Genomic DNA, 17647 nt, shown 5'->3' with positions numbered 1-17647 from the left:
CATTGAATCTGATATAATCTTATATAGTTGAGCATCATCTGTAGGATCAGGTATTTCGGCGCGCTGATGTAGTTGTCTATGTCTTGCGCATCCTTGATCCTTTGAGAAGGCTCAATCCATACTAACATACGGCAATGAGGTAAGCCTCTCTTTTGGAACTCAACTGTATACAGATCTGTATTGAAAGATTACGGGGTCGGATGCAGAAGTAGGTTACAAATTAGGGAGAAAATTGCAAGTAAGTATACCTGCGACAATGTAACGCCCCTAACTTACAAAACGTACAAAATGATATCAAAAGGAACTTAATCGACAAAAGGGCATTAATCTTATTCAAAATCAAACTAAAGTCGAACCAAAGTCAAAGTAACAAGATATTCAAAAGTACTTATAATCCAACATAAAAAACTAAAGCTTGAAGAACTCTAAGGCCAAAGGTGCTAGGTTCAAATCATTCTACACTCTTCGCTCGTCCCCAATGCCCCCTGGATTACCTGCCGTATAAGAAAGAAAAAGGAATACGGCTGAGCAAAAGACCAATGAGCGGATATGACAAAAGCAGGAATATAGTGTAAAAAGTGAAACATATTTTTATAAACAAACTTATTTTCGAAACAAACATATTTCAAATCAAAGTACAAATATGTATAATTTCCACAATATATTATACATCAAATATAGATATCAAATATAAAACCAAGTTTCATAAAATAATGCATCTAAGAGTCAAACAAATAAGGGTCGAATCAATTCATAGGGTAGCTACTCCACTAATCATTCATTTATGGTGCGAAACGCCTCGTCTGACACAACGATAAGCGCCCACCGTCAAACAAATATTACCTAGGACCGATCCATACACCTTCTATCAAATATAATATAATGAGCTCGAACCACACCGGGTTATCAAAAGGAGACGCCGTAGAACAAATCAAATATACCGCTACGGACGGTGCCACGTCATTGGTGTCACAATAACGTGCCCATGGGACCTCCATGGATAGGTTACCCTTACATGCATATCTTAAGAAACCGTTTTGACCAACTTATATATATAGATATATCGAATGAGTTTTTAAAAAGACAAAATGAATTTTTGGACAATTAGAATAAAAGTATTTTAAGACATTTAAATATAAACTTAAAATCACATCTCCATCACCCATAATATGCGACAGTATTATTTTCGTTAATCGAGGGACATATATGAGGGACATATATGAGTGTACGAATTGGGGAACACTCATACGAATCACCGCATCAAATGTAACACCTAAACGCAACTCTTTCGGGACTATTATCAAATTGAGATTCAAGAGATGGTTTTGACACACTTAATATATATCAAAAATGTTATAATTTTCGAATCAACAAATATATTCAAAAGTTAACAAACAAACAATTTTTCAAATGATATATCGAATCCATACAAATTTCACAACATTTAAATGAAGTTTTGAGAAGAAAGATTTTACCAGAGAGATTCTAATATCACCTAGAATATCCGTACCTTATCGCCGATCACAACGAATTCAAAAATGCAAGAGCCACCAACGAAACGCGATCACCAAACCGAATCTAATCATATACAAGAGTATAAGCACAAAATATATTCAAATAGGGAGTATGTAATATCCTTTATATTTTTATGAGTTTAATATATATTTCCATAGGACTAATGTTTTGTTACTACATTTCCATTTCTTAGGTGACTTTAGTTTAGATATCATTTAGACGAGAATCGATCAGATCCTACATTTTCATTGTTTTACGTAATTATAATTATAATTATTATGCTTGTATATATATAAACAATATAGCGAATTCTACGAAAACGCTAGTTCACTAGCAGATGTAACCAAAATTTATAATTTATATTCCAATTGATTATGTTACATTCCAACACGCTAGTTTACAATTGACCAAATTTTATATTAAAACTTAAATATAATAAAATAAAATAAAAAGACCATCGCCTCATACATTTTACTTCCATGAGAGATCACTTATACAATAAAATTCTTTGCAAAACCATAATCAAATCTTATTCATGGAATTGAAACTCAAATCTTGTATGAAGATTCTTAAATAAAAACATTAACTAATTTATCTAAACAAGTCTCCATGATAACAAATTTAAGTCCAAAAGTTTGAAAAGAAATTTTGATACGGTAGCACATTCAAACAAATTTTAATAATAATTTATGATAACTAATTAAACTAAATGGAAAAAAGTTTGTCAAAAAAAAAAAATTAAATAAATAAATAAATAAAATACCAGATAACTATTACATGTTTAAATCAAAAAGAAAAAAAATATATGTATATATAGTCTAAAATCTATATAAAACTTACCAATAAAAATGATACTTGGAGCCTTGACTAACTTACTTTGACTAATCAATATAATATTCTGTACTTCTTTCTCTGCTTCACAACCCCAAATCATAAATCCTTCCTTTTTAACTTTTCATTTCGAATGATACAGACAACGTACGAGATTTTAACAAAAGGTTTGATATGTGGAAGCCTTAGCAATATATAAACTACATACTTGACAAATTCTCCTACTACTTTACCCTTGCCATTCCCTTTTCTTTACGGTCTTAAAAGATAATTTCTTCTATTATAGTATTATTTTGTATACAACAAGATGCAGACGATATTTTTATTATTTAGAGAGTAAGATGTTTAGATGATGAACATTAAGATAACTATTTATCCTTTTCGTTTCTCTTCTTAACCGTAGTCATAAGCATATCAAAGGCCACAATTATTTTAATTGTAATTAATTGTCATACTACTCTTAGAATTTATAAAACTAGTGATAAGTAATATGAATATTTATGTAAACACTAGCCTTTACTTTATTTTATCATAATAATTTAGTTTTAAGTCTTGCTATTTCTAATTACGTAACAATTTTATCAGTAGACTACTCCATTCTTTATTATCAATAATTAACTTAATTTTATTTTTATATTTATATCTTAGGAAAAATAGTTTTATATAAAACTTAAGATAAATCATCTCTTTAACTATACTTGACTTCTTTATAATATCTTAATTTTATAGGATATTACAGACAACTTCACCAAAGGGTCTTTTTATTCTTATAAAGTTAAGTAATGAGTTCAGTTTCATGTTGAACACTCTTGCTATGATTTCAGGGCGGTCTTGAGCCTTAAGTGGAGGATATTTAGCCATATGTTGTTCAATCTCTGGCCATTTGACATTACACGTAAAGGTGATGAAGTACTGTGGATTTCCATGGACCCTACAAATTGCTAAGGCATCTTGATAATGCTTGTACATATACTGAGGGCCACCTGTGAATGACGACGGTAAAATTGTTCGCTTGCCAACATCATGTCCGTGTATGTCACCTCGTGAAATCGCATCATGAACTCCCTGAAGAAATTCGCTTCTGAATGTACTTTGGTTATACCTATAGTAGTCAAGTCGATCTTGTTCTATACATACGTAGGCATCAACCAAGTACTGTTGAAAAAGGCGACCACCTCTTAATAGTAACGTATATAAGTTATGTCGATCGTGAAGTTGGTAGCTGTAATACATATTCATCGTTATCTTTTTGGATGTGCTACTGTCCTGTGCAATTATACGCATATCAGGAGACCAGCCACCTTCGCCATAAATGAATAACAAAGGATATTGTAACGACATGTACAATGGATGTAGCTTGTTAATACGTTGGAGACCGCTTTGCTTATTTCGAATAACGATGTCAAAGCCGTCAGACAGAGGGTCAATGTCGTTGATAATAGCCCCAATACAACCGTCGCTAGGGTTATCGTAAGATAGTGCATGATAAGAACTATGCAAACGGATAGAAAAGTTAGGAACGTCATTTATGCGAATAAGGTCTCTGGCATTTTGGAAAAGTTTGACTAATTCGTTACAGTTATGGAGTTCCTTTGAGATAAGCGAAACAATATGAGGAGATAACTGAGACCGAGCACTGTCATTGAAGGCCGCCAATCTGTTGGACGTTTCGTTTTCGGTATCGTAGATATACATTTGTAAGAATCGAGGTTTTTCGTTTGCTGGGGGACATAATGACCCAATCCGATGACATATTTGTTCTTCAACTCTGAATACATATGGAGCCGAACCGTCGTTGATATTTTCGTCAACTTTTGCCCCGAACGATGTCATAGCGAACATAGAGTTATAAGCACGGACGGATTGAGAAAATCAGATCTCGTAAAAAGGGCGGTAATAGTACGATTATACGTCATTGAAAGAGGCAACTTGATAGTGCCTCCTTTACAACACTGATTATATGTTACATGTCTACTGGTAGATGTGTTGGGCAACGTTCTTCATACCAAAAAAAGTGCACCACAGTACTCGCAGATATAATTACAATCTCCAAGGTCCATATAAAAAGATGTATCGAGCGGTATCCGTGAATAATTTAAGTCACGTTTACGTTTACATACAGATGACATTTTTAAGTTATAATGACAGTGAAGGTATACACAATAGCAGTACTTTTATCGCAATTTAAATATAAGAATATTGCAAGTAAGCTAACTTATAACAGGAAAAAGGAATAGTAAAAGTAAACGTATTGATTGCGCACCTTTTAGGGTCCGAAAATTTGGATGTAAAGAACTGAAAGACGCAGAAGGTTGAGCTGAGAAAAGAATGCAACTATTAGTTAGTATAAAGTAGAAACAAACATACTGCTAATTTGTGATAAATAATGTTAAGAAGGAAAGCATACTTTAAGCTGTATTGTTACTCACAATAACTTAATTTATGTATAATAGACAATTAACTTGAGTCTTCTGTAAACCTAAATTTGAGTTTTAGTTGAAGAAAATTAATTAATATTTATCAGATACATAGAACATATGATAACCTAATAAAATATGTATTTGAAAAAAACACCAAAAACTCAAGTCAGCCATCAAATTAAGTAGTTGTGTAAGTAAAAATCATGATAAAGATGCAACAATGACGCTTATTAGGTAAGCATACAATAATTTTGTAAAAAGTTGTTTTCCCCCTTATTGTTACTGTAATAGAGAACTAATAAAAGAAGCAAACATACGTAAGAGAAAAACAGATAGATAGATGATAATAACAACTAATTACCTCGAAGTTAATTAGATTGTAGATGATGGTTTCCGAAAGAAAAAAAGAAGGTAAGAAAACAGTGGGAGCAAGCAAGGTAAGTATATATATTTATGTTTATCCTTAAAAGAAAGAAGTAGAAGAGATGAGAGTAAAATCTAGAAAGCTGTAAAGGGTTGATAGTATAAGAGGTTGTAACAAATGCAAAGAGATGAGTATGTAGTACATAGTGCAAAAAAAGTTGTAAAAAAGCAGTTAGTTTTTAGTATATAGGGTCAATGTTAGAACTTGGATTCGATTTCACCCGAATTCAATCTGCCCGCTAACTAAAAGAATGACGTAATGTATTGTTAATTAGTTATTACTTATTAACTTGATGATCAATACTCATAATATCTTAGTGGCTAGTCCATACGTATTATGCATGAATTAATGGAGACCATTTAGTAGCTTTGGTAGTTTCAAATGAGATGGCTATGTAAGTGTGGACTAGGGCCGGCAAGTGAAATTTAAAGTCCCTGTGCAATATCAAATTTTAAAAAGGGGCCCCATATAACGATTAACGAAAATTGTTATAAAGCTAAAAGGAGTGGGCCTAGTTGGAGAAAGAGGGGGGGATAAAAGCCATGTGGCGTATGTAAGCAAGAGAGTTTTGGTGGAAAAAGAAGGGAGTGAGGCAAGTTTGATGTTGGGGGGAGTTGTGACACTTGTCACATTCCAAGTGGAAAGAAAAGAAAAAAAAATAAAAAAGTTGAAAACTATCCGTTGGGAGGAGGATGGCACGGAAAAAAAAACAAAAAAGTCAAAGGGAAAGTGGGCGAGGAAAATAATTCGCCAGAAGGGGGGGAGGGGCGCAATCGGATGAGGGGGGTGGTGTTCCAGACAAGTTTTTGGGCGAAATGGGGGGAGATCCGCCCCACTCCGTATAGCCTAAGTGTGATAAAAAGGTTATAATTGATTTTAGATATTCATTATAAAAAATGTTTTTGTCATAAAAGTAGTTAAATTTACCATTTTTTTCAATATTTGTTGAAAATTGTTCATTTGTTCTTCTTCCTGCCGTCTTTGAAGCAAAATATTTGATGATCAATACTATATATTATTCTCAATTTCTATCATTGCCAATCCATTAACCCTCAATCGTGACATTGCGACCGTGGTTACCGAAATCGTCAACAACTCTATGCAATAAATCATATTTTTAATATCCATAAATCTCTGAAGTATCAATTTTATAATATTTATACTAACATATAACTGATCATTTTTAAAAATCGGAGGTCCTTAAAAGTAGAGGCCCTATGCGCTGGCCTATATAGCACATGTCAAAATCCTCCACTGGTGTGGACTTACATGTATTTTCTCACTAAATGAAAAAAGAAACGACACACAAATAGATAGATACTAATATTCTAGAGAAATCTTCATAGAGATATGATATTACTCGTGTCCGGTTTGTGTACATTGGAGGCAAAACAAGATAAAGGGAACCTTAGTTTTTGAACAATTATAGCTTTCCGTTTGTGACTTTTTTCTCCAACCGATGATATAAACGGTGATCAAACCGAAACCCTACCACTTCCGCTTTCGCTATTGGTTTTTAGGTACGTTCCGAATCCTCTTTTTCCTTAATACTCCGTATATATGTGCCAAAACATTCTATATCTATTGTGTTTTGGTGACAAACTGTCTATATTTGGTAAAACCAGCTTGTAGCTTGAACAAGTAATGAGTATTTTTATTATAATATAATAATGTGTTTCATAAAATAATTGAAGCGAGAACTTATAAACATACATTAAAACAAACTACTTTGCGTCTACAGACACTTATTAAATTTAAACAGAGAGTGGTCGAGTGGTCAAAAGCGACAGACTGTAAATCTGTTGAAGTTTTTCTATATAGGTTCGAATCCTGCCTCTCCCACTTGTTTGTTGTAGACTTCAAAGAAGAGAGAAGAGAAAAGAGGCATTCGTCAGACAAAAGTATTGACGACAAAGATTTATCATGGCGTAATTAATATAGTTCTTATTAGAAAATTACAAGATAATCTTTTGCAAATATTTATACTTGATGAATACTAGAAGAGTATCCATGTGATGCAGACATTGACAAGTGGTAATGACGGCAATTAGTTTAAGTTATTGATATAAAAGAGATAGTATATTTATTTAAATTAACGATTGACGTTGTAAATTAATTTCAATTAAAGGTATTATATATATTACAATGATAAGTTATAAGCATTTTAAGTAGAGATTTTTAAGATAATGAATAAAAGTGAGGAACATTTCCAATTATTTAATTGAAAAAAAATATAAATTTATGTTTTATAATGTTTGTATAGATATAGATTTGATAATTGTTCATATTGTTCTTAATCATTAACCAAATGGAAAAAAGATTTCAAAATATTGACATGGGTTAATTTAATTTAATCTATCTTTTCATTACGAAAAACTTTTGTAAGAAATTTGTGAGGGGTGTTATATTTATTGGATTGGTCCCATTACCAAGTGGTGTAGGTTGTTCTTTGACCAACCCACACGTAAAAAACACACACATACAGAACAATTCATCTCCCATTTTGTTCTGCCAGCAATGCACACCTCCTCTTTATCTTTATTCCAACTATTTACTGACCCCAAAAATTTGATTGGTATCTCCCAACCATATTAACATTTTTACCCCTTTTTACCACATTACATTACACACAAAAACAACACTAATGACAATCCAAAAGCCACATCTTTTGAGAATCCTTCCCACTAACAACATTCTTTTATCCCCTTGAAGGTTTCTTTGTCTTTAAGCTACTGGCCTGCTGTAAAATAAAACAAAAATACTATATAAGAATACATAAATGAATTACTTGGTTAAACTTTATTTGACAACATTGAAAAGAGTATCATATGAGTAAGATGTGAACCTTTTCTTGCAAATGCAGTTTTGGATGATCAAATGTGATGACATGTGGTGAACCTTAAATCTTGCCCAATGCTCATAAGCACATTACATGCTACCTCCATCAACTTTCCTGCAATTAACATCAATTTAGTTAATACTAATTTATAAATTTACAATACGTGATCTTTACTAGCCAAAGGACCTCAGAATTGAATAAGTAGTTTTAACTACAAATTGGCATGTTACTATTCATTAAACTTTGCTAAAATAACTACCCCATGTGGCCATGTCATTTAAAACATGACCCGGTAAATATGAGTAACATTTTTATTTTGTAATCATGTCATTAAGAGTGAGTCCACCTGTAATTAAATATTTCCCTGAAAGCAACTTCATATCTCGTAATTGTTCATTAATAGCGACATATCACCTTTCTGATTATAAACTAATACTAATAGAATAGAATTCGGCATTCCAACTAATCAAATAAAGAGTGGGTCAAGCAGTTCTAATATTATATAGATTGTTACACATAGTCATATACCATGGTTATTTCGTGGTTACGACTAACGACTTAACTTCTTATCTTTCTAAGTTCCAACCTTAATCACGATGATCATTGTCGTTCATTGATATATTGACATGTAACTAAGATTGCTCAAAAAGTGATATAAACTTTGGAAACAAAACATAAATTGACTTGCTTTCCCATAATTAAAAGTTGCGAAATACAGTACTATATAATAAACCAATAGGCACATATGAGAAAACAAAAACAAAAAACAGAAATGGCAATATTATATGTTAAGACTGAATTCTTTTATGCTGACAGCAAATAATTGGAAAATGTCAACATGATAAGACATTACACTACATATAAAACTTCATAATTTAAAATATCATTGTGGACTTGACATTTTTTGCTCCAGCTATGTATGCATGCTTATAAGTATTTTCTATACATATGCAAGTAGACGCACGATGCTCACTTGTAAGCATGCCAAACATTCAATGATATGGACCCCCTAACTGTCCCCCTCTACTCTACACATAAATATTCCATTTTTATCGACTAGTGGTAATTATCTATCTACCTATAGGTTGTAAATTCAAGTCACGTTATAAACAGATAGATGTGTTAATAAAGTCACGTTAATAACATACGTTTGTTTGTAAGAATACTACATTTAATATAGACACCAAATTGCTACATTGACAATTTTGTTGATCAATAAAGGTGTTTAATTAAAGACAAACCATATACCTTATATTTCAAGTTCACCAATAAAGTCATATTATACCTCTGTTTACAAAAACGTGGGCAGCTATAGACCATCTCTTATATAATACAAAAATATATACTATATATATTCTTTTCTTTGTAAGGACAAACAAATCATATATTAGATCATAGATGGACCCTGATTATGATATGTGAACTTATAAGCTGTGTTACTTAACATAATGACGAATTTATCCTTGTTGACCATATTATTTAACTCACCGACAGCCCATATTAACTACCCTGGTGCACGACTAATTCTTTATGTTTGGCTAACATATGTAAATATATCAGTGACAGTTAGCTAATTAATAGCTAATCTAAAGTTCAATGTCTGGTTAAGTATGCATAAAAGTAGTTTGTAATTTACTAATTAACGTACCTCTGCGCGATTTGGGCACGACCTTAACAGGATCAACCGTTTTTGCACTCTGCACCGAAGATGGAAATAACACTCCATCAATCCCTTGAACCGATATTCTTCCATCAGTATATATATCTGGATCGAACAAATAAGCTGTTTCTTCTCCATTCCCGAATTTTACTGATCCATCGGCTTCTTGAGCCATAACCTTGTGTGGCACGTGAAGTGTGTCATATTGAATTTTACCAAATCTTCTAACTGCATTGTACATACTTTCTTCGGTTTGGTACTCTGGTACAATATGGTAGTACATGATCCTTTCTGGCGCCCCAGGCTCGGCCAGTTGATCGGTGGTCAACTTTGCCATAGCTTCGTCATTGGGCGCCAAAACTGTCAATACATATCCTTGTGATACCAATTTCCCCATTTCCGTTGCCAAATTTGTTAAGTTTACCAAAATGTCAGCCATCTCATTATACCTAAATTATCAAACAACTAAATTAACCAATATATGATGCATAATTGGACAATTGAATGGTTGATTATTTTAATTTATTTTTTTTAATTAATTACTTAGGCCGATATTAGTGATAAATTTTGTAAGGTAAATAAGCAATTTACCCGCCGTATTGTAGAAGGGTCTGAATAAAGTCCTTGACCTGGCTCTCGCCATCAAAATGATGGCGTGGGCCACCAGGTCCGGGGGCGGGAGCCGGGGCCAAAGAAGGCCCGGGAGCCATGGCCGAATAGATTGGAAGAATTGGTGGTGAACCAACAGGAACAGGGGGTGCCGGTTTTTTCAATCTATTCGTCCTGGGATCCACTTCTGGAGCCCCTTCCGGTTTAACAGCAGAAATAGCTCGCAAACTTCTACGTGTATTAAAATCCCGTTGAACCGATTTCGGGATCAACAACCGCCCGATCCCATGTATAATTCCATCATTACGCACAACATCTTCAACACGAACAACCTCAGCCGAACCAACAAACCTCGCGGAATCCAAAATTGATAGATGTAATTGATCGCCAGATAACGTATTATGCGATGTCTTTTCCTTAGGCCATTGTATGACACTAACTCTACTAGGCACAATATGATGAAGCAGAAGCTCCTGGAGTGATCTTAAATTCCGGGGTTCAAGTAAAAACTGTTTGAACCCCGGGTCAAGATCACGTTCCAGAGCTTCATTTCTAGGTGCAAATATAGTAACATTATGCACCGCAACCGCTTCTTCTAACGTTTGCAATAGTAGCGCTTTCTCGACCAGCTCAGCAAGCTCGGTATATCGAGAATCAAGAAGCGCTACTAACACGGAGTTAGAGTTTATCTGGCCCGTTGGTTTTTCGTGCAATGCAGCGACAAATATATTTACAATGAATAGAAGGAAGAAGATAGTGAAGGTGAGATAGTTTTGAATCGACGCCATCAAAGGAAAATAAAATAGTGTCGGCGAATATGGCGGGTCGAGGCTCGAAATGCGAGTTTGTAGGTGTGTGTTAGTGTGTGTTTTTATATGTTTTTATAAGTAGATGTTGACTTGTACGGTTGTTGAAAATAGTGGGTGTTGTTAAAATGAAAATGTTTTCGTCGGTGGGTGTGTGTTTGTGTGTGTATTATGTGTTGTCAGATTTTCATGTGAAATCGTAATAGTGAATGTTAATTTTCTTTGATTGCCTTGTCTCTAAAGTCATCTTTGTCCAATAACCACCATTACGGCATTATTATCCATAAACAGAATTTACTTAATTTAGTTAATTTTGATCAATTAACTTATTGTAAAGGTAAAGTAAGATTCTAAATTTAAAAGTGATTCATTATTATTCATGGTTATCTAATTTTCTATTCTTGGGATCCGTAAATACTAGTTGAAGTAGAAATAAATTTTTAAAAAAAAGGGTTAGCTAATATGGTGTTAACATCATTTAGTTTATTAGTTAGCTGTTGTTCCCCTCACATTTAAAGGGATGATTATTTATTTTTAATGTGAGAAATTCAAGGGGAGGTGTTTTATGAGAGTAGCAAGAATGATGTTAACAGCATTTTATATTTTCCTTTTGAAAATTATATCATTTGATATCGGTGTTTAGTAATCAACATCATGTCTTTTTACAATATACCTTGAGTTTGAAGTTCGATAAAGAATTTAAGACTGGTCACGAAAAGGTTTGAAATAATCACGATTGTCTTTGTTATAACATGTACATCTGAATTAAATATAATTTATTAATTTTGGGCCGTTAATAATAAAACCTTATTTCATTGAGAAAATCTAATATGCAGTTGAATGTAAAGTTTTTAAATGTTGTCTCACACACATATCATACAGATGATTGATATATGATAAACGCCTAATCCGTACTACTTTAAGATATGAACACGAACATGTTTTGTGAATGTTAATAGACGATTAGGGCGTTTTTATGTTTGTTTAAGTGTTTCAGGTCTTTGGTGACAAATTGAAGTTAAATGGATCATAAACAAGTCAAGCAAAGTCAAGAAGTGTCAAGGTAAAAATCTGGAAAATTGCCATTTCTGGAGGGCAGTCTCAGACGGCCAGGAGGCAGTTTGGGACGATCATAGCTGCATCAAAATTCCGAATTTAAAGGGTTTTTATTAATTTTCAGTTTATAACTCCCTCATGGACAACTTTGAAAGTTACCAATTCATATTTTCACATACCTGGGCAGTTTCCTAACACACACAACACCCCAAGATTATCATCAAATCACAATTCCATGGAGATTCAAGCCCTAATTGAAGAATCAATGATGTTATCAATGATGAAGATTTTAGGCTAATTCTCTTTTGATCATTCTCATGTGAACAATTATGTAAGACAATTGTATTCAACTTTTCTTATGTTCATGTTGGATTAGATGTTTAATTCTTAATTGTGTTTTAACATCTAATGTTGTTTGGATTGTTTGAATGATTACTAGTTTATGACTTGAATGAATTCCATCTATCTTTTGATTTCAAATTCTTGTTAATCAATTATTATTGGAAGAATCTCTTATGAACTTGTAATTTTGTTAATGAATAGAAAATCTAGTTGTGTCAATTCCCCGGTTTTCGTTATCGTGAATCATCACAACCGATTAATTTAGTTCTTAACGTTCATTCAATCCAAGACTATAACGAATCATGTCTATGTGATTTCCAACGAACATAAGTTAGGTTATACTTTTGAAAACATAACCTAAAGCATGAGAATGATCCCGTTTATTTAATTGAAGTATTTTGTTAAGTTTATGATCAATTGTAGTTTTAATCAAAATCAACCAATCAAATCGTTTTAAGTTTATGTCTAGTTCAAGTAATTCTTGTAACTTGTTTAACACTTTCCCTTGATTCCCTGTGGATACGATACTCTACTTGCCCTAGCTAATTAGTGGTATTTAGTTATAATTTTGATCGGTCCAACGACATTGATCAATATATTTCACGTTTACATGTACCGTATCTATATGAATATGATGTTGGAGACTAAGGTAGTGTAAAAAGAAGGAAAAGGTCGTATGCAAAATGATCACCGTTTTTTTAAATGGAAAATATGTGCTTGGTGACATCATAAAGTTGGCGATGAAGTAATATACTAACATATTAACATGTGTTCTTTCTTTCTCAAGGCAAACAGTGGATGAAACAAGTATACATATATTAGAAATTTGCTTAGGTAGTGATATTCTAATATACTATAGAGTGAGGATTGTTTTTCATAATTTTATTGACCAGTTATTTTATTGGTCTGCTATTTGGTCGTATTATAAATTGGATGGATTTGTTTTTTTATACTCCGTATAAAGCTGTGCACTATGGGCTTTAGATAATCATTTAATAATAACAAAGTTCAGTAGTATACATAAAACCACGTATGACTTGTAGCTTTGCTATAGAAGTCATTTCGATTTAAAAATACCAAAAACAAGAGACTGGACACTTTCCAAGTCTTACACTCGCAACTTCTTATTTAAGTGTATATTTTCAAAAGTTAATCAACATAAAAATTTTAATTGGCATATCTCGATCAAGCAACGACCCTCTTTATTTTAGCTTTGGCACTCTATACTCGCTACTTCTTGTGAAATATTACTACGATTGATTAATTAACGTGATTTATACAAACGCTTACTTCGTAAAAATGAGTCAAATCAACCCCAAATGCAGTCGGTTTAGATCAAATTTAGGTGCAGTCCTTTAATTAAGCCTCCAGCTATCAACTAATCGGTTGGAATTACGTAGTAGAAGCTTTCACGAAGCTTTTTTCTGAGTAATTTAATATGCCCGTATTTATATTGTATCATTTGTCCTAGCATTTATCAGAAAATGCAACTCCTAACAAACTAGTATTAAATAGCAACAATTTATATAGTTTTTTATTTTTTTGGTTATTGTTAGGAACTTGCCTGGCCTGTTCTTTATATATCAGACAAATACCACGCAATGCGGCGGTGTAGACGGTGTGTCGGTGGTGACGGTGATGACTTGTAGTGGTAACGGGGACGAATAAGATACATAATTGATGTAAAGTAATTCATGTAATTTAAGAAGTTAATGAAGGTAATTTAGTAGATAAAAGATGTATGTGATAAATCTTTTAAGTGATTAAGAGATTCCAAAAATAGAATACCTCGTTTGTATAAATCACTTTACCTCAGTGGTTGGACACCCGGACGTTTGTACGTGAAGTCTCAGGTTCAATATTCTCGGGCGTGAGATTTATAGATTTTAGGTTTCCTGGGCCTTCGTGGAGCATTTACCGGGTGGGACGAGCAGGGGGAGGAAAACGGGTCTTAGGTCAACGATAACCGGTCTGGATACCCGTGACCCGGCCCTTGCTGTTCTAAAAAATAATAATAATAAATTGTCATCTACACTACTCAGATGCCCGGTATTACATTAAATTTAGTTTTCATCATTACTAGCCTTTAAACATATCGATAAATACTTTGATATATAGTAAATCTGATAATTATGTTGAAAAAAAAAGGGTTAAGAATAAGAATTCTATATGTTTAGATGCAAACTTATAGGAGCTTATTTGGTTTGAGGATTTTTATTTTTTTTTTACAAGTTTAGGCTTTGATTTTATTTGGATGACAACTTTTATAGAGCTTATTTGAAAATAAGTTTCTGAATAATAAGTTACTGCAAGTAGCCTATAAAATTAACTCGAGCTTAAAATTCGCTAGATTACAAAGGCACATTTAAAGAATTTATAATCTTACACTGTTGCCCTATTGGTATGTCTTTTTATTGTATCCCTTTACATTTTTGAACTTTGAGTTATAACCACTTTGTCAAACATTTCTACAAAAATATAAGTTGTACGAGTATCTCCCATCTCTAAAAGAAATTACAACTTTTAGTTTCAATTACTAGCTCCCGCTTTAAGCTAGTTTACCAAACACACTTCTAATGTCGTACCACACTTAGTCCTCCCCTTTGGGATCTCAATGCCAAGAAGATGAAGGGAAACATCTTAGACTAACCAGTGCCATTATTATAGAAGATACGCTCCAAAGCATTATTGTTATGTTCAATTATTACTTTATTTATCACACAAATGATTCCCACCACAATGATATATTAAGATTATGTGAAGATATGCATATAAAATCAAAGAAACCCAAAAGGCCAAAACCCACATTGTTTTATCAATCCACAGAAAAATATATAGATTAAATGGGTTATACAGGTGATCACGATTATAACAAATTAGCTTAATATCCGGTCGGTAACCGGGTAAAATGCAACAAAGCTGGTCTTAGAGTTTATGAAACATATTTTACATTTTCTCATGAAATATAAACCAAATAATGATATACGAGTACTAAATAACTTTAAATGTAATAACTTCAACATCTATATCGATCTATCTATATTGCAGTATATAATATGATTGTCGATCCAAACTCATAACGTAACCTAAAACTGTCATGAAAGTAATGAGGTTTGGTTTGGTTATTTTCGATACGCTAACCCGTAAACCCAAGAACCTGTTTTTTCTTTTTCAAGTTCGGTCCATATTGGCTTCTTGGGTTGCTAGGTCAACCCGCCAACACGAATAATTTAATTTATACCGAGTAGTTGACTCACTTGACTCAAAACCAACCTATTTAATTTGTCAACCAGTTAACCCACTTAACTCACAAACAACTCATCTGACCTAGAGAAGGGTACCTTGTGGTCGTTTCTGAACCTTTTGTACATAAGGGCATTATAAATTATGTTTATTTCTAAATGTTGATGGTAAATTAACCAACATTGTTTTTATTTGTTATGGAAAGCGTAACCCTAATACTGTAGTTTTTAAATAATAATACCATTTTCATAAATGTTTTATAATGTAATTGAGACTTAGAGTGATGTTTACTGTTAATATTTGAGTATCTTTTTATATATTACACTGATTTTAGTGTCTCATGTAAATGAGACTTAGAGTGATGTTTACTGTTAATATTTGAGTATCTTTTTGTATATTTACATTGATTTTAGTGTCTCATATGGTTCAACACGGACACACAAACGCATTGATACATTTGCAAACAAAAATTAATATCAATAGTGGTAATACTAGAAGGGTACTCGCGCATTGTAGTGACAGTGATATATGGTGGTGGCGGTGGCGATCTCGGTGTGCTATATTCTGGATTGGATACTGCGCGAATTGGTCAACCGGGAATATGGAATAGGAAACTCTCTCCATTCAGCTCTCGGGCCTATTCTATTCATTACAGGAGAAAGTCACTATCCTCGGTTGCCTTGTCTCTCTGATTTAGCCCCCCAATTTGATGAGAATGAGGGAATAAGTCCTTAGATATTCTTTTGGCCTATAATAAGAAAGGTCCATCAAACCCCAACCCGACATTCATTAGTTTCGAATGAAAAGTACAACAAGGCCATATCTGTCCACCGCCCTTCTCATAGATCCGTACGTGGACGTTACCGCTGTATGTTGTAAATAATTTCACTAAGAGTATTAGATGTATATTGAGTGAGATTATTAAAAGTGAATAAAGGGGATGGTACATTAGTTTGAGTACATAGAGGTTGAAAATATATTAAGGGTATTTTAGGTAGATGTAGTGTGGGTTGAGAAAGTATTGAAAGTTAAAGGCAATTTAGGTTTTTTAAAGATAAAAAGTTTAAAAGTGAGAAATGGTAGTTTGTTTTATGAAAGAGTAAATATATCGGTAAGAACACTCTTAAAATAAGAATGGTGAAAACACTTAAAAACATCATTTTGAAGCATTAAAAGTCCATAAAACTAATGTAGTGCATAACTAATTATCATTATTTAAGAACAACCTTAAAATAAGAACATGGTGAGAACACTTAAAAACTACATTTTAATGCATTAAAAGTCCATAAAACTAACATAGTGTATAACTAATTATCATTATTTAAGTATTTAACAACACATTGGTGTGTCAAAATCGAGAAAATCATGTTTTTTGTTTTGTGCATCCATCTTGGATGCATATTCATCAAAATTATGCATCCAACAAAAAAACGTGATTTTTTTGATTTTGATGGATCAATGTGTTGTTAAACACTTAAATAATAATAATAATTAGTTATGTACTATGTTAGTTTTATGGAATTTTAATGCTTCAAAATGATGTTTTTAAGTGTTCTCACCGTTCTTATTTTAAGAGTGTTCTCACTGGAGTATTACCCTATACAAGAGGACAATTATATATGTATGAATTCTTTTATACATTATATTACATAATGAACGGTTTTGTAAGAATACTTTTCTAGCAAACACCTTTAGGTGGTGTGGTCGGATTTTGTAATGTTACTAGTCGTAAACTTATCATATATGCATTAGGTAGGTCTTTGATTCCACGCCTATGCTACAATATTATTTTTGTTTTATGTTCTCATGATTGAGAGTTGAGAGTTGAGACTGACCATTCAAGACAAGGAGATATTATAAATGTTCTTTTTGTCTTGCTATTTGTATTATTATGTAATAATT

The 17647-nt window shown here is 32.7% G+C and overlaps 1 protein-coding gene across 1 annotated transcript; it reads right to left on the bottom strand.

The window, feature by feature from the left end:
• Positions 1-7534: 7534 nt before the first annotated feature.
• LOC122603216 (fasciclin-like arabinogalactan protein 16) lies at positions 7535-11146 on the bottom strand. Its single transcript, XM_043775863.1, has 4 exons — positions 10281-11146; positions 9678-10138; positions 8036-8143; positions 7535-7930 (listed from the first exon to the last, which is right to left on the bottom strand). The coding sequence occupies exons 1-3, from the start codon at positions 11084-11086 to the stop codon at positions 8064-8066; spliced, it is 1347 nt and encodes a 448-aa protein (XP_043631798.1). The 5' UTR covers positions 11087-11146; the 3' UTR covers positions 7535-7930; positions 8036-8063.
• Between the last annotated feature and the right edge of the window lie 6501 nt (positions 11147-17647).

Source organism: Erigeron canadensis, chromosome 6 (assembly GCF_010389155.1).
Source record: "Erigeron canadensis isolate Cc75 chromosome 6, C_canadensis_v1, whole genome shotgun sequence".
Lineage (NCBI taxonomy): Eukaryota > Viridiplantae > Streptophyta > Magnoliopsida > Asterales > Asteraceae > Erigeron > Erigeron canadensis.
This window is presented reverse-complemented; position numbering and strand designations above follow the sequence as displayed.